The sequence below is a fragment of the Mustela nigripes genome, chromosome 7 (assembly GCF_022355385.1).
Source record: "Mustela nigripes isolate SB6536 chromosome 7, MUSNIG.SB6536, whole genome shotgun sequence".
In the NCBI taxonomy this organism is placed as follows: domain Eukaryota; kingdom Metazoa; phylum Chordata; class Mammalia; order Carnivora; family Mustelidae; genus Mustela; species Mustela nigripes.
Window position 1 is genome coordinate 133,219,190 of NC_081563.1, and position 18,613 is coordinate 133,237,802.

Below are 18,613 nucleotides of genomic sequence, written 5' to 3' on the forward strand. Positions count from 1 at the left end.
GAAAGAAAAAGAAAGAAAGGAAGGAAGAAAGAGGTGAACAGTGGGACCATAGGCTCTACCCAGAGAGGGGCTTGGCCACCTTGTGGAGCTCTGGACCAAACTTTGTTCACGTGGCTATGCAGTCAGGGGTGCACACCGTTTGGGAAGAGCCTGGGCTCCGTCTGCATAGTCTGGACTTAGGAAGACAGTGTTTCTAACTAAACATGTTTCCGTGTGTGCATGTGTGTTTTAACAACCCTTGCAAACCCTCTAGCCTCCGAGCTGTCTCTCTGCGGAGCGATGCCTTTGGTTAGAGAGCAGCAAACATCTTGAGGGGTCGTCCCATAAACTGATTTTCCCAAAAGAATTGCAGATGGGAAGGTCCGTGCCTCGTTACAGCAGAGAGAGCTGTACTTCAGATTTTATGGTTTGGGGACATCTTTACTTCTCATTTATTCATGTGAAATTACTATGATTTTTATAAACAGAACAAGACAGCCAACTATGTACAAGCATGGAAGGTTAAAAAGGAAAAAGGAGGAAGAGTCAGCCTCTCTTTCTGTGTACTCGAGATGACCTAATTTTAAAGTCTCTGAACACGTTGCTTTCTCTCTCCACCGGCAGCGCCAATGAGTGTCCATTCAGGTCCCCCACCCTGGAGGCTGAGAGTAAGGCTCGGGGTGCCTTGCAGCAAGAAAGAATGACCTAGGGGGCGCCTGGGTGGCTCAGTGGGTTGGGCCTCTGCCTTCGGCTCGGGTCCTGATCTCGGGGTCCTGGGATCGAGCCCTGCATCGGGCTCTCTGCTCAGCAGGGAGCCTGCTTCCCCCTCTCTCTGCCTGCCTCTCTGCCTACTTGTGACCTCTCTCTCTGTGTGTCAAATAAATAAAGATCTTTATTGAAAAAAAAAAAAAAAGAATGACGTGGAAACTTCCCTGACAGATATCTCACTGGACAACCTCTCACCCTTGAAGAATTGCATTGCTAAATAAGATTTTCTTTCATTATTTTTCTCTGGAGACAATTAAAATGCCCCCTTTTTTCCATAAACTATGGTAATCTTCCAAAGAGTTGAGGAAGAAAGAGCCAGGCTGTGTCATGTTCTCCATGAAACATGATGTTGGTGTCATTGCATTCTTGTTCCTAAATAAGCTTTCTAAAAATACAGTCAAATCACGCTGGTCTGCGGAAATATATTCATGGTACTGTAGTGAATAATTTGACGGGATGGCTATTTCCTGAATGTTTTCTTTAGGTTAGATTTTTTTATTATGTTAAATAGAATCTGTTTTTATGAAGAAAATCCAATAACCAGTACCTTGGAAATCCAGTTCTTTTTATTTATTTGTTTGTTTATTTCTGTGTTTCGTGTAAAGGAGGTTTAACGTCACCAGAAGTCACTGGTAAATAGGTTTCGGCTTCTTTGTTTTCATTTTTTGTTCTGAAGCTTTGAGACATTCACGTGCACAGAAATAGAGAAAGAACCACAGAACTTTTCTGTTAGCTTTGTTCTCGGCTCTTTGCCCTTTTGATTTGATAAGACATGTTTAGGGAGAAAAATGTCCCCATAAAACCTAGTGCTATCTGATTCTTCCGGGGGACACTTTTTGGTAATTGTCCTATTGAGATAGGACCGAGAATTCAATCCATTGTATGTAAACGCAACCATGTAAATTAAATGATCTTTGGAATACTTGGTGTTCTAATCTTTGTTCCACGTTCAATCTCATCACCTAGAATGAGTTTTGGTCACTAGGGGGTATGAAGCCTCCTATTATTTTGGCTACACTGAATGAATGGATGGATATTAGGCCTGGATCTACCATATAGATGAGGTGTGGAGAATAGAGAGTTTTCTTTTAAAAAATATTTAAATGAGGGGCTCCTGGATGACTCAGGGGGTGAAGCCTCTGCCTTCAGCTCAGGTCATGGTCTCAGGGTCCTGGGATCCAGTCCCACATCAGGCTCTCTGCTCAGCGGGAAGCCTGCTTCCCCCTCTCTCTGCCTGCCTCTCTGCCTACTTGGGATCTCTGTCAAATAAATAAAATTTTTTAAAAAATAAAAAGTAAAACATATTTTTTAAAAGATTTTATTTATTATTTGACAGATACAGATCCCAAGTAGGCAGAGAGAGAGGAGGAAGCAGGCTCCCCGCTAACCGGAGAGCCTGATGCGGGGCTCGATCCCAGAACCCTGGAATCATGGCCCGAGCCGAAGGTAGAGGTTTTAACCCACTGAGCCACACAGGCGCCCCAAAAGTAAAAAATATTTAAATGGGCCTTGTAATTCATAATAATAATTACATATCCTTCATTTTTTCCTGTATCTAGTTTGTGCTAGATAGGTGCTGAGCAGGTACTGAACTCTAATACAGCCCAAGTGGGCAGGCATTTATTGTCACTGCTTCTCATATGAGCAATTAAAGTGGCATTCCACTAGATACAATGGTCTGCAACTCACTGTTTCCCTAATGATACAATACATACATGTTTCATTTTTCACTGATGTGAATCTACCTTCCTCCGATTTTCCATGGCCAAGTATGTCCTAGGGTCTCAGTGCAATTAACCTGGTCTCGGGGCAGAGACCCAAGCTGCCTCCAGTTCTAGAGCCTTGCAGACTATGTCTCACTGCATAAGCTTCTGCAGATCTGTATAATTCTGGGCACATTTTTAAGACTGAGGTGGGTTATTTGATATTCAGACAACTTCGAGAAATCGAACATTGCAGATAGTCACTTCTGTTAACGCGTAATAAAACTGAACTATGATGGCATTCTGAGCGGGCGGAGATGAGACACTTGGCTCTTCCTGCTGTACTGTCCCCACGTACCTATCCTTCTGCTCAACTCCCGCCCATTCTCGGAGGCCATCTTCTCTCTGAAACTTCCCTTGTAGGGTCAGTTCCGCCAATGTGTCAGACAGGCCACTGACGACTCCCCAGGACCTGGAGACAACAGCCCCAGCGTCCCCTTTCCTCCCTGAATATCTGGACCCAGGATCAGGCGCTTGGAAGAGCAGACAGTGCTTTGTTCTGATCCTAGTGACAGAATACCCAATTCAAATCCGCTTGAACTGAAAAGAAATAATTGGCTCATAATTGAGAAGTCCGGGGCTAGTTTCCAGGTTTAGGTGGGATCCAAGGTCGCCCCCTTTTCTTGGCTGTCTTCCTCTGAGTCAGTGCATTGGCTGGAATGCTCTCCCTTTGTTGTTCCAAGGCAGGGTCCAGCCCGTCTCCTGTCCCCAGCAACCCCACAAGGAAGCCCGTTCATTCAACGCAGTGTGCGTTTGCTGTGCACCTGCCACGCGCCAGGAAATGTTCTCGACCTGGGGGAGAGAGTGCAATGGAGCGAACAGACAGAAACCCTTGGCTTACTTCTGTGGGTTCTTTCTTCCACAAAAGTTCCAAGGATTGTGTCTAGTGGCCTGACTTAGGTCACCAAACCATGCCTAGAATCAGTAGTGAGGTCAGCCTCCTGTAACTCGATTGACGGAGCTGAACTGGCGGGAGGGAGGTTCTTTGGAGGAAAGTGGACAAGGTGTTGCCAGCCGGGGGAGGAATGGGTGCCGCCGAGTGAGCAAAAGCAAGTAGCTGAGCCCCCCGGAGGCAGATGCCCGCTGATGGGCCCCCAGCTGCTCCGAGGTTCTGACTCCCAGCGCTCCGGTTCTCTGCCGAGCCTTTTCCAGCCCCCGGGGTCGCTGACATGTTCCTTTCTCCCCCTCGATGCAGCTCCAGATGAAGATGAGCGAGCGGGCCGCCTCCCTGAGCACCATGGTGCCCTTGCCCCGCAGCGCCTACTGGCAGCACATCACGCGGCAGCGCAGCGCGGGGCAGCTCTGCCGCCTGCAAGGTAAGCGGGCGGGGCGGGGCGGAGAGGCCACACTCGGGGGCACGTCCTCCTTCGATCACCGTGACCTGGGAAAACTGTTTACAGTGCAGATCCCGGGGCCTCCTCTCCATAGAGTTTCTCGATCTTAGGAAGTGGCCGAGCAAACTACCTTGAGCAGACACCCGCGGAGGGTGTGGGCAGGAGGGGCAGGGGTCCGCCCTGCGAGAAACCAGGCTAGTGCCCTTGGCACCAATGGCATCAGCATCTTTGGGGAACATGCTAGAAGGCAAATGCACAGGCCCCTTCCAGGATCCTGAAAGTTCCAGGTTCAGGAGCTGTGGGATGGGGGCCCAGCCATCTGTGTGTTCATCAAGCCCTCCAGGGGATTCTCGGGAACACCCACGCTTAGGAACCTGTGCTGTTGGAAAGGGAATCACCGGGCGGGGTCCCGGGTTCTGGTTCTGCGGGCACTCTAAGCAAACCCTAGGAGGCCTGCTTTCCAGAAAAGTGGGCTCAGAAACGGGATGCAGAAGAGCCCATGGTGGGGACAGCAGGAATACTGAGAAAAAAAATTTAAACATTTTCTTATCTTTTGAAGTGCAGCTTTTATGGTTTCTAGTATGTACGAATAGCTCATCCATGTGTAACTTATAAAAAAAAATAAATAGGCCTCTTCGGGGGACCCCTGCTGGAGAACTTTGCAAGATGCCAGGACTTAGAAGGGTGTGCGGAGGATGGCACCTAGTTCGTGTGCAGAAATCTGCCGTACGAATGAGTCTGAGAGCAAGTGAAGGGCCACAGGATACAGAGGCCTCCGCCATCAAGAGCTCTGCCTGTTCCCTGGTCACTCAGCCTTTTCAGCCCTTCCTGGTGGCCATTTCTCCCCCAGAGAGCTTTTCCCGTTCTTTCTTTCCCACTGTCCTGGGTCACTCTTTGTCATCTCCGGGTCTTACCTTCTGACTGCAAGGTAACCCTGCCAGACTCCCTTACAGCTGGCCCGGGATCTTGACTACGTGTGGTCCCAAGACGAGAGTGCTGGCCACCCTCTGTAGAGTCCTTCTTCCAGGGCTCACGTTGTCTTGTTTGGTGTGGCCAGTGGCCTCCTCTTCCAGGAAGCAGTGAAGCCAAGGAGAATGGGTCTTTCGTCCTCCGGATTTCATCCCCTAGTGCCTTGATGCCGTGGCCATGCCCTGAGTCTTTGTTGAGTGGATGTGCACTGAGGGTCCTCACAGTCTAGTCTTTGTGACTCTAAGCTCTGCCCCTTAGCAGGGAGGGGAGCACAGGGTGGGTGATCGCTCGTTCCCCAGCATGTTCAGGAAGTTTTGCAATATTTGAATTACATTATCGGCATTTTTCTCATAGGTGTACCTCCTATGCTATAATTCAATTTTATGCAGTCTCCTCTCCTTAAATAGATTCATTTTTGTAAAGAAATTTGTATGCCACTGCCTTTATACTCTTAGAGCACCTGGCTATGTTTTCTAATATACAATAAGATAAATAGTAATTATCGAAAGTTTAAAGGAAGTTTAAAGAATAACATGAATTCACACAAAGCTGTTGAACTGCTTTGTAACTTGACTTTCTACACTTTCCGACATGATCTTTACAAAGAAAGTGGGTCTTTCTAGATTGTGCGTGTCAGGCTTGCAAAACGAAATTGAGAACCGAAGTGATGTAGGCTTCCTAGGGAGGAAATTGATAAGTGACCTTAATTCCTGACATACTGAGTGGTAATTTGCGAAGTCGGTTTGCATCAAAGGTGATGCATGGTGGGATTTCCCTAGAACAGCGTGTTTGCAAAAAAGCACCAAAGAGTGGGGTAACCTGAACACCCAGGATATGCAGCAGTTTTAGAATTTATTAGTGAATATCCCAGAGCTTCAGAATCCTTAGGAGGTAGAAGACGCCATGTAAACGGCGTACTCACCTTCCTCTCCCTAACTAATCTAATAACTATCCTTCACCAAAATGAGGAGACGTTTATCAGAAATGATGAAGCCTAAGGGTCTTATCAGGACCCCAGTGTGTACTAATACTCTACAAACTCTTTCGGGGTTTCAAAAAACATCTGTTTAGGTTTAAAGAGGATGTCGTGGATACTGTTAGACTGTATGCTCCCAGGGTATGTATGACTCTTCTGACATCCATCCTGTGGTTACTGGAAAGGAAACAGCTCTATTTCCAGCATACAGATATTTTTTTTTTCCAAGAAAAACAACAAAATTTGCAAATTTACCTGCACGCATTAAAGCCCATATTACGTGTGGAAGGACCTGCACAGCTCACAAGTCCAGGATGGTCGTCAAAGACTAGCAACCCGCTGATCCCAAAGTAATAGTAGGAATAACTGTGTCTCTGAAAGTAGAGTAGAGCTGTACACGGCATCACAGTAAAGAAAGAAATTTGCATCCTTGGAGAAGTTCCCATTATTTCTTTTTATCGAAACTAGCATGTCACCCATCAAACAACTCATCAAAATTAAACGTGGGTTTATTCCCTTTACTGTTTTTATTTTGAATTATCCCTATAGCTCATCACTCAAAAGTAATGAGATTACCGTAAAATCAGGTCGAGTTTCTTGGTATAGATTTTTCAAGCGATCCCAGTCATAGTAGTCCCAGAAAAGTAATCTGAGGATAGTGATTTCCTAGGTTCTAGTGAGATTAATGGCCATCATCATGAGAATGAATACCACAGATTTTCCGCAGAGCTCTTGGACTCTCAAGCTTTGTATTGATAATCTATAGTCATAATCTATAGGGTTTTGAAGAGGATTGTGTCCTAGGTTTTGAAGATGATGGCTAAAGCTTCCCTTGGTTGCTCTTTGTCAAATATTAAGATCCTCCCTGAACATGAATTTGCGTTTGAGTTCTTAGAGTTTCCCTGTTCGGCATACTGATAATACTTGGGGAACACCCAAATATCTTAGAATATCTGTGTGCCTGAAAATGGCATGATAATGGCTTCAGAATTATTATTAGGATTTTCTTTCTGTTTGGGGACCAGTCATTCCATCCGATTATTTGCTTCTGCATGAATTTCATTACCTGTGTCAGTGCATGTGTTTTCGTTTGGTATTTAATTTGTACCAGTGTTTACGGAGAGATTTCTTCACGGCAGGTTCTGCCTAGCTCTGTCTGCATTTGTGTTATCTTGTGGATCACTTTTGAGTCACCAGTATTCATTGAGATACAAGGCCACTCTGTGGTCTGTGTCGTGTGGGACTCAATTTACCAGTAATTTGTTACCTTAAGGGGAAAAAAAAAAAAAGTTCTCAGACTACCTAAAATCTTTTTATCAGAGGTGGTCGGTTCCATGACAAATAGGATAAGTTCATCTGCCGATGTGTCTGTCCCATCTCCCCCCCCTTCCCTTCCCCCACTCCATGAATAAAGCTGAAACTGCAAGAGAATGAGTGACATCATGGCCTGTGTGTGCTATACACTGAGGTTACGCTGCACGTGATACCTTGTTTTGATGATGTTTTTGAGTTGTGGCTCCTCTGGCCAGCTTGTTACACCTGGGGCTATTTCAGGAGGACTTTTCTAGATGACAGGTCTGGAAGCTAACCTTGGAAAGCCCATAGACCCTCACAGAGGCACTAGTTCATCTGGTTAGAGAACAGGGCATTTCCTCTCCAAATTTAGTCCTACAGAGCCACCTGCTGGTTGGTTTTGGAATTATTATTATGATTATTATTTTAAAGATTTTATTTATTTATTTGACAGAGATCACAAGTAGGCAGAGAGACAGACAAAGAGAGAGGGGGAAGCAGGCTCCCCACCGAGCAGAGAGCCTGATGCGGGACTCGATCCCAGGACCCTGAGATCATGACCTGAGCTGAAGGCAGAGGCTTAACCCACTGAGCCACCGAGGCGCCCCGGTTTGGGATTTATTATTTCTGGTGGTGGTGGGAAGAAGTGCTGGCTTTGACACACAGCCTGGTATATGAAGACATATTTAGTCCACCATCACTGCCTCTCCTGCCCCATTTCCAGTTTTCATATCAAAATGCTTCTTGGGTTGAGCACCTACAAAATCAACATGTGAAAAGGGTTTATCGTGAATCCCAGAAGAGACTCAGGAAGGAGAAGCATTTATCAAGTTGGACACTGTATTCACAGGATTCTTTCAGGAGTGCATCGCACAAAATAACCCCAGAGCGGTGGGTTCCCAAGTGTGTTCCGTGGAGCACTAATTCCAGTAGATATGGCCCTTTCCCCAAAAAGTAGTGTGGTCCATTGATTTTGGGGGAAATGCTCCAAGTTAAGTTAAATTCTCCTTTTGGAGATTGAGAATGCCAGTCACTGTTTTCAAGGTTTGGAGATGTCCTGCCGTAAAGAATCTGTTTTATCTTGTTTAAACTAGAGCTCTGCAAATTTATTTGCATATGAAACCTTTTTCTCTCCTTGTTTTAATCTAAGTAAACATGGACACACCACTAGAAAAGTATTAGATTTGTGCCTTACAAGGCACACAAGACATACTGAATGAGTATCTTTTCTGAAGATAGCCTTTCTTAAAGACCTGCTCAGAGAAGGAAGGAGCCAGCAGCTGTATCCAGCCTCACTGGGGGCCCTTCTTAAACTCTGTCACTTCCTTCTCAAAGTTATCCTCTTAGGAATCTTTCTCTTACTCCAAAGGTTCTCCATTGCTTAATATTTCCAGAATCCTTCTATTGGAATTGCCTTGGAAGACAGTGTCCCTTGTTTAAAAACAAGAAGCAAATAGGCATCATTTATCAGATTTGACTTGATAATTTTAAGAAATCAAAGATTGGCATCATAGGTTTGTGGCACCATCTCCCCGGCATTCCTCGTGTTGCCGTATCTGGTTCTTCTGGCAACACTTTGAGTCAGAAAGAGCAGGACTGTGTTCTCCGTCTCCATGAAGGCAGAACCTGAAACATTTGGAGGTCAAGTTCTTGCTCAAGATCACAGAGCAGTGGGTGAGGGACTGGTGTTAAAACTCCTTTCTTTCTTTAGCATATATTCTTAGCTATGAGAAGAAGTTCCACCACCATGGCTGTTTCAAAGGCACGAGTCATAGAAGGAAAACAACCCCTCCAGAGGACTGGTTCCTGCTCAGGCAATTTGCATATTCATTTTAACGATGGTAGATTCCCAGAAGCGAGTGGCTACTTCAGAGACATCCACGCTGGCTTTTCAATATTAATTCTAACGCGGTCACATACGTCATGTGTGCATCGGTGGAGAGAGAAGAGGTTAAGATGTGAGCAAACGTGAAAGAGTAACCGATAAATGGAAGTCTCAAACCCTCCCGTCTGTCAGGGTCAGGGGGGATGTGCAAACAGAGAACCAGGGTGCGGCTGGGTGTGGCGGGTGCCTGGTGAATCCCAGGGGCCCTGGGGCGGGAGACAGAACAAGGGAACAGGGAGACCCGCACCTTTATGGAAGTTTGGAGTTATTTAATGATTGACCATCAGTTCTAAACATTTTATGACCTGTGCAGGCCAGAGAAGAGGTCTGGGCCCAGATGGGGTCTACAGGCTGGTCCCAGCTCATGACCCTTAGTGAGCTGCAAAAATGTGGGACCGGTCATTCAATCCACTTCCTGGCTTTAAGCTAACAATAGCACTGACGCCAAGCCAGAAACAGTCCCTTGGCCAGCGTGATGATCGAGGTTGCCGGTGCTTCCCTTCTGATGTGACCCCAAGTGATTACGATCATTCCCTTTTCTCACAAACTTTTACAATCTAAGAGGCAACGGATGAAGGTTCAGAAAGGGCTTTGTTCTTGACCGGAGACTTGGGTTTTGCATCAATAATGTTTGTACACAGTGTCCTTCGCATGGGAATTTTTATCCACCTGTAATAAAGGTGTATGGGATATTGACCTGCGGTCCCCCAATTCATTAAGTCATCCCTGCAGCCAACACGGGGCTCGAACCCATGAGCCCGAGATCAAGAGTCAGATGTTCTACCGACTGAGCCCGCCAGGCGCCCCTTGTAGTGTTCAGATTCATTAATACAATTTCTCAGTGTTACAGCATGTGTGTGCGCATGTGTAGTGGAAACAGGCGAGGATCTGTGTTCAGACTGGTGAGGAGGTTGGAAGAAATGATTTCTTGTGATTCCGGACATCTTACTATTCACGCTTCTCTACTAATAATCTCTGCTCTTGCGCACCAGTGACTGTCTGACGAGGTCTAGGATTTCCCAGTGGTTCCGTGTTGAGGCTTGCAAATATCCAAATCCATGATTTCTTATGTCAGAAAGGGTCTTGACAGGTCTCACGGAGCTCAGGGCTGTTTGTGAGAAGGTAATGGAGGTTAAACTAAGCCATATGCCCCCATGAAGCTTTTTGCTTGGTTCCCGGTTTAAAAACATCAGTGTCTTGAACTTGTTCCCGTGGCACAGCCCTATCTGTGCAGTACGCGGGTTTGACCCACACGTGTGGTTACCACACATGCTGCCCTCAGGGTCCCTGGCTGGCTCAGTCGGGGAAGCGTCTGCCTTCCGTTCAGGTCATGATCCCAGGGCTCCTGGGCCGAGTCCCGAGTCCCGGGTTAGGGTTGGGTTGCTCTCCCTGCTCTGTGGGAAGCCTGCTTCCCCCTCTCCTTCTGGCTGCTGCTGCCCCCTCCTTGGGCTCGCTCTCTGTGTCAGATCAATCAATCAATCAATCAACACATACATACATACCTAACTTACTTACTTACTTAAAAAAAAGAAATCTTTTTTTAAAAAGAAAGAAAAAAAGTGCTGTGTTCAGTTGCGCTGGTTTTGCTCTGCCCCCTTCTGAGAATTCCCAGAGCCGCCAGCGCGGATTCCCGGGCTTGTGGCAACCTCCGGCCAGCAGGTGGCAGTCAAACCCCTCGTATAAAATCCAGCGCCCCGTCCACGGGGATGGACCCCCAGGGCCTGGGGGCCCAGTGCAGTCCACTGTGTTCATGAACCAAGTTTCGCTGGAGCGTCCATGCCCCTTCGTCCTGCATCCCCTGTGGTTGCTCTCAGGGGGCGGGCAGTGGACTTGAGTTGCAGTGAGACTGAATGATCTGCAAAATTTAAAATATCTAGTATCTGGCCCTTTATAAATAAAGAATGCCTGGCCCCTGCCTTAGCTCCCGGAGGCTGCTAATACCGGCCCTCCGTGTTCCCTTCCCCATGTCTTCAATTGTCTTGGCTTGGAGCCTAAGCCAGAAATAATAATGCCTGTGTGGGCTCTAGGGAGTCCTTGCAACAAAATTTCCTAAGTATGAATAGAATGTTGCCTTCTTTCTAGTCGGGTTTCCAGAGAGTCGGCCAGACAAAAGTTGTCACAGTCCCATGATTCCTTCTCCTTCCCCTTCCATATCCTGCACATGGGAGCTGATGAAGAGAAAAAATTAAGGAGGAAAGTAGCAGCCAGTGGACAGATCGTGGTTCAGCGCAAAGACCCCGTCCGTGCAAATGACATGTCAATCGCGTTGTGTCTCCTGACTCTTCCCAGCATCTCACTGTGGTCCTGTGTTGCATGTTACTTATGTCTGTGCTGTAGAAGCCTGTTGCTAGCTAATCTGACGGCGTGCTTTCTTGAAAAATAACTGCCGGTTTTAAATTCTTTTTGGAAAAGATGTCTCCAGCCCTCTGAAGCTTCATCGGACAGAGACTTTCCCTGCCTACCGATCCGAGCACTGACGGATGCTGCGGAGCACGGAGAATCGTTGTGTGACACACCCGTGATGTGTTGGCCGCTGCGGATCCGCCGGGAGGCCACAGGATGACGGCGAGGGAAGAGGCTGGGAGTCCTGGCGAATTGGGTGGTCCTTGGGAAACTGCAATGCAAGATTCGTCTTTTTCTTTAAAAAAAAAAAAAAAAATCTTAGCGTGATTGAAACATGCTCTGTAGATATCGACTTTTGTTCCCTCTTTTACAGCTGGACAGAAAGGAGTCCATGCCACAGAATGATTTTCTATTGTAGATACCGTGTCCCCTGCACTTCTCTGAATCTGTCCTTTTGTGGATTCTTGTGATTTTTCCTTCTGAGTGTTTCAATTGTATGACAGTCGGTACTGATAATAAAATGGCTCTTCATTATTTGTTATCCATTGATACCGTATTCCTCCGCTGTTAATATTATGGTTCTGATTAACTACTAGAAATTATTTTTTATGATGTTACCAATTAGTTAAATCAGTGCTTTGACTGACTCTTACTTATTAGGTTAAGACATAACCTCCAAGGACCCTTTAGTCTTCTTTCCAGGGTTACAGTTTTGCTCTCACACCATCTTCCTCCTAACCCCTTCCTTCCTTTTTTAAAAGCCTTGGTTTTGTTTGGAGTCCCTCCATAAAACTCTTTCAAATAAATGAACATTCTTACCCCCATGTTCTCCGGATTCTGGTGCTCTGGTTTTCTCTTCTATCTTTGGTGTTTCTAAGGGCATGCGGATATCTTCCTTGCGAGCCGGGAGCCCGTCTGGCATTGCCCTGGAGGTCCGCGTGACTGTTTTCGCATCTGCCTGCTTCCTCATTCAGCTGATCTGTTCTGAGCATCTTTTTTCATTCCAGACACATTGCTAGATAGAATCCGGGATAGAGCGATGAGGAGACGCAGGTCCTGTTACATCAGGTGCAGAGGAGTATGACAGGGAAATAAAGTTGCAATTATAATAGAGAGTGACATCGGCTAAATGGGTCTCCAGTGGCCATGGGCCTCTGAAGAGGCAGTCGGTTTGTGCCCCGGGCTTTCCCACTAGGAACTGCCAGATGGGAATTCAATCTTGGGAGGTCCCGAGGCTAGAATGGCTGTGGTTTTGTAGGACGCAGGGATGGTGTGTGTCTCGGTCACTACCCTATTGTCTGTGGTGTTCCCTGATACAATATAGGGCATCGGGTTAAATTTGATACATAAATGACGAAGTGCTTTAGTGTAAGTGTATCCCAGATATTGCATGGGATAGAAATACACTAAAAAATTGTTCACCGTATATCTCAGATTGAAATTTGATGGGATGGTCTGTATTTTTCTTTGCTAAAGCTGGCAGTCCTATTTCCCAGGCTCTAGACCTGTGCTTGAAAATTACGCGATAATTGAATGGAGAGATGAATCAACTCTTATCCTGGGGATAGAATTCTTCCCATAAGGGGAGGCAAGTTAATATTGATTGTGTACTTTCTCAGTGCCAGACACTGAGCTAAGTCCTCTAAAATTATCATTTTCCCCAGAAAAATCTATCCTGTAATTTTTAGAGAAAAAGTGAATTTTACTCAGCACCAAGCAGGGGCCATAAAAAGGTTCATTTTCATTTGTGCTCCTTCTCAAACGTGCGGAATATCTCAAGATGAGACCCCAATGGACCTGCTAAAAATCCAAGTCTGTCTAGTGAAAATCCCGGTTGGATCCGAGGTAGTTGGGGTTTATCTCGGAGGTGGACAAAAATCCGGGGGAGGAAGGGTTAAATTCAGCTAAGCATTAGCAGATTAGGGACACTTAAATGACACAGTGAATGCCTTTATGTTCTCTGGCTTCTGGGTAGCTACCTTCCACGTTATGTTAGTTCTTCCTTCTTTTCCCAGGTGTCTTCAGGTTCGTCTTCTAAAAATCTGGTTTGCCACACCCTTTTGACTAGTCCTTCTATTCATTGTCCTAACTCTAGCTGGCTCTTGTTTTATTTTCTGTCTCTTCTAAACTGTCTCATAAGAGGTTCTCCCTGGTTCCCGGTGCCTTGGCTGCCGACGTGGGGGCTCACTGTGAAGAGCGAGATAAAGGGAATGGAATTAAAGAAATAATCATAATTTTAATGAAGTCAGAGTTGCTGAAGCAAGTCTAAACCTAATGAGCGTGTAAAGAAATGTCACTGAATGTAGTAAACTATGCAGCAGAACCTCCTTTAGGATTTTTAAAAACTGAAACCGATCAACCAAAAAAGAGAGTTTTACTCGGTTTCCTAGTGGTTTTTTAATTTATTGTCAAGTGCTATTCTAAGTGGTTTCCCTGTGTGATCTTACTTAATCCCCACAGCGGGTCCACCAGGTTAAGTCTAATTCGTGGTTCCATTTTGTAAATGGGAAAACTGAGGTTTAAGGAGCCTGAATAATTTAAAGAATATGTACGCCCAAGATCTCTTAGCTTTGTTGAAAGGTCAACAGAGGCACGTTAACGTTCTCAAGTTTCTTTGAGCAAAAATTGTCTGAATGGGGCAAACCAAAGACGGCGAGGGGTGCTCCGGGGACAGGAGCCGGGGAGAGGTCTGGGGACAGGAGCCAGGGAGAGGTCCTCACGGAGCAGATGAGGAAGCAAAGGAAGGAAATTAGCTGGTCGACTCTAGTTTAAATGCGTGTTTTATTGGAAAAAGTCTTGTGTCTGGTTGTGCTTGAGTTTCGTTTCCTAGGATGCCCACGCCTCGACTCCGGCTTACGTTTTGGCTTGCTTGGTCGGCCGCTGGCTCATCAGCCCCAACCGCATCCTTGTTTAATTACCGTCATGGCTACTAAATGGCCGACTCACGTTGGAACCCAGGCCATCGGATTCCTGAGCCTGTTACATCAAGCCCTACCACGTGCTGCCTTAGGGGGCAGGATACTTTTCTCCAAAGGGTGAGAATATAAATATTTTAGGCCTGTGGTCCCTGTTTCTGCTGTATTGCACAAGCAGTCATAGACGGTACTTAAGCCGATAGGCTCGGCCGTGTGCCAATAAAACTTTATTTACAAAAATGAGTGGCCGGCCAGATCTGCCCACCCTGTGGTTGCCAGCCCCTCCTCTAAATCGTAAGAACCTCACATACTCCCTTTGAGTAGTTTCAGGTTTGGACCCAAAATCATGAGAAATTTAAACCCCATAATCTTGGGCCTTAAATAAAGGGAAATTTATTTATTATAATTGACTTATTATTATTTCCCTCAATCAAGGGAAATGATTCTTGGTTGTCTTTTTCTAATCTCTAGCCCACGTGGTGACCAAGCAATAGAAGAAAAGGGGGTGGTTTCCAAAGCCGTGTGGATTTGTACACAATTCAAACCGTATTGGAAAGCCCTCGTGCCGGCATTGGGAATGAGCTAAATCTGGAGGTTACGCTGCAGAATTCTTAGATGTAGTTGTTGTCTCTGCTAGAAAAGCAACGTTTATTTTTGTTGGTGGGACAACATTTGGTGGGAGGTGAGGTGGGGGGCTTGGTGAGTAAAGTGTATGTTCTGTGCGTCCCCGTTCCAGGCAGGGCCGGCTATAAAGATCTTTACTCAAGGGACGCCTGGGTGGCTCAGTGGGTTAAGCCGCTGCCTTCGGCTCAGGTCATGATCCCGGGGTCCTGGGATCGAGTCCCACCTGGGGCTCCTTCCTCAGCAGGGAGCCTGCTTCCTCTCAGCCTCTGCCTGCCTGTGCACACGTGCTCGCTCTTTCTCTCTCTCTCTCTCTCTCTCTGATAAATAAATAAATAAAATCTTAGGGGGAAAAAAAAAGATCTTTACTCAGTTTGAGTCCGATTCATGTAGTAGTTTATTAAAATGCTTGTTAGGGTAAGACTGCCTGGGTTTCTGAAAGTCATTCATGCATTTACCAAGTACTGATTCAGTATCATACCTGAATGTGCCAGGCTCTGTGTGGGAGTTCCCAGGAACTGTTTGGGTCCACTTATATGTGGATTTTTTTTTCATAAATACAATATCGTAAATGTATTTTCTCGTTTCTTACCGTTTTCTTATTATAAGACCATAATGCATAATACATGCAACATGCAGAACGTGTGTGAGTCAGCTGTGCTGTTGGAGAGACTTCCAGTCAACAGCAGGCTGTTGGTAGTTGTTCTATAAGTTAAGGGGAAGCTATCACGACCTGAGAAGTCGTTCTCGGGTTTTCAACTGATCAGGAGTCAGTGTGCCTTTCCCTTGTGTTGCTTGGGGGGTCACCTGTGTTAACACAATCTTCTTCTCTCCAGTCCCAGCAAAAAAAACCCACATCCCTTCTCCGATTCCCATTAAGACTCCCAGCTCAATACCTTGAGCATTAAATTATATTTTAATACAATTAAAGAGTATTTTTTAACTTGTTTGTAACCACAAACTAAAAATGTGTCCTGCGCTTACCTCAGATAAATTATCACACATAAAACTCAGTAACAGAGGGTTGTTATATATTCAGTACCATATGCATAAAAGTCTACCATTCTGAGACTTTAAGTTATCAGTTGCCAAAAAAGTCCATATATTCCGAAGAGGACATACCAGTTGGACTCAATATAAGTAAACATCTCTATACTCTTCTCACAAATCAATACCACGAGTGCATAACAAACCACCGGATCAAGATGGCCTGCCTTTCGAAGTTAAGAGAATCAGAAGGAACCCCGAGGAAGTCATTTAGCCTAACTCCCTCACCCTTCTACAGACGGGGGAACAAGTTCAAACAAGATCTGCGACCTGCCTACGGACAGACATTCAACAGTTACCGGCAGGACAACTTCTTTCTGCTACTTCAGTCGAGCTCCTACTACAAAGCTAACTCGGTTCCTTTCCTTCTCTCTTCGCTCAGCGCTCGTTTTCCAGATCATAGTTTAAATGATCACTGCGATCATTTAAAAGACCCCAAAACTTAAGAGGTTTTGAGTTCTTTGGGTTAAACATTGGCGGCAAGTCTGCCCCTCTTCTGATGAAAGTCAGCGTTTGGCTGATTGCAGAGTTAGCCCATTGGCTGAATCTGGGAGGATTGGGCTCCGCCCAGGCAGGAGGACCCTGTGATGACCATTTCCCTACAGTTGTGCTGAATAGGAGGGAGCCGCCCACGGTCTCCTCTCTGAGCCTGTGGTTCTCAAGTGTTGGCAGAAGATACTCCTTCCGTGGATCTGGGACGGGGGTGGGGGCAGCCCATGGTTCTGCATTTTGAATCCGTGTCTCTAGGCAATTCCGGGACAGGTGGTGTAAAATCCCGTCTTAAACCTTGAGAAGATAGAAATGGAGAGTTCTCATCCCTGAGATCTGGCCACTGAGAACTAGAGAGTTCTCATCCCTGAACACCTTAGATCAGCAAGGTGTTCCTAACCAGGACATCGCCAGGAAGTCAGCAGGAGGAGCTGGGAGGCCAGGTGATGGGGAAACTGAGGCAGCCAGGTACCACAGTGATTGTGCGTGGGGGCTGCCTACCGAAGGAGAGGCATGTTGGGGCCGCGGCTCTGGAAGTGGGCTCCCACGTGGCCTTTGCAGGGCCTCAGGAGTATTTTCTTTGTTGCTATAACAACTAATAAGGAAACTCGGTTTGGCCTTCTGAGGTCCTCCTGAACTGTTCTCTTTCACGGGAAACCGCAGCCAAGAGCTACTCGCGAAAAGCAAAGCGCAGGCTGGACGAGACCAGCATGGGGAGGAAGGAGCCAGAGTCCGGTGGCTACTGCTAACGACCCAGGACTCCACGCGCACTGAGCCACGCGCCAAGCAGCCTCCGGGCCTCCTCGTGCCCCAGGCTTCTCCCAGCCTGACTGCAAGAGCCACGGTCTTCGTTTGGCCTTTGGCGCGGTTGCATTGCCCTGGGCTGGCGAGCGGGAGCTGCTCGGCGGACCGAAGAGACTGAAGGTGGGTCAGGAGCGGTATTTTCGGTCTGGGTTTTGGCAGACGGACCGCTCCGCTTTGTGTCTCTGTATTAACGTGTTGTGTTTATCTGCTCGTTTGCCCTGGAAACCCCAAGAGGCAAAGAACCAGTTTCAATCATTCGTCTTTTCCGTAGGTAGTTACCCTTCCTGGGCCCGACCGATGCGGTGCGCGGCGAAGCCCTCTTTAGAAAGGGTCTGCAAACTGGCCAAAGTTGACCTACTCCCTGCCTTTGTTTTTTTTCCCTTTTTCTTTTTTAAGATTTATTTATTTGCGAGAGGGCACGAGCAGAGGTGAGGAGAGGGAGAAGCCGACTCCCCGCTGAGCAGAGAGCCCGGCACGGGGATCGATCCCACTACCCTGGGATCATGACCTGAGCCAAAGGCAGACGCTTAACTGGCTGAGCCACCAGGCGCCCCTATTTCCTGCTTTGTAAATAAAGTTTTATTGGCACAGGGCCATGCCTATTGGTTTATGTATCATCTATGGCTGCTTTGGTGGGACACCTGTAGACCTGAGTGGCTATGACAGGGCCATATGCCCCCTGCAGGAAAGGCTTGGTGGGTCCTGCTCCATATGAGCCCTGCTGTCCCCCTGCTGTCCCCCCGCTGATGGCTGGGATCCCTGCTACTGCACGTGTCTCCCACCTTCAGCGTTACCTGTGAAACGGATGTTCTCTGTGGTCGGGAATCCTCCGCCTTCCCGCAGGAGGACCCGCTCCCTCCCGTGGCAGAGGTCATGGTTTCTGCAGTTCCACTGGCCTAGAAGAATCTTACCTTCTTCCACTCTTACAAAACGGACCCTTCAGACTGCCACTCCAACACCAGGTTGTCAGAGGTCCTTCCTGAGACCCCCCCGGACTGGACGAAGTGTCCCCTCCTAAGCCTTTACGAAGGATTCGTGCAGAGCACACATTGCGGTTCCAAATGACGTTTTCCTGTGGCTGTCGGGTTGTCGGCCTTTTCCATGCCCCTCAAGCTCCCTGAGAGCAGGTGTTCTATGTCCGTGAGGCTTAGCTTTGTACCCCTGGCACCAGACAAAATACCCGGTGAATTTCGTGGGTGCTCAGTAAATACTCATTTTGTAAATAAATGGAAGGCGAGTCCCCAACAGATGTGTCATTAAATCACGGGGTACGTGATCTGGGTTCGGCCTCGGCTGAGTGGTCTCGCTCTTACAGAGAAGTCGGTGCCGGGGAGCTCCGACATTTCTGGAACTCGGGTGTGCTGAACATAACCCTTACATCATCCCTGTGAGGCAAACACCCCCTGCCCCCTATTTTATGATGCACT

At 47.0% G+C, this 18,613-nt stretch overlaps 1 protein-coding gene across 4 annotated transcripts in view; it reads left to right on the forward strand.

Moving 5' to 3' along the window:
• DOK5 (docking protein 5) overlaps positions 1 to 11,866 on the forward strand; it is a 258,366-nt gene extending 246,500 nt beyond the window's left edge. For all 4 annotated transcript variants that reach the window (XM_059408014.1, XM_059408013.1, XM_059408011.1 and 1 more), the window contains 2 exons: positions 3,706 to 3,826; positions 11,380 to 11,866. In XM_059408014.1, the coding sequence (XP_059263997.1) occupies positions 3,706 to 3,826; positions 11,380 to 11,444 (186 nt within the window). In that variant the 3' untranslated portion in view covers positions 11,445 to 11,866. The remainder of the gene's footprint in view (positions 1 to 3,705; positions 3,827 to 11,379) is intronic.
• Positions 11,867 to 18,613: the final 6,747 nt, after the last annotated feature.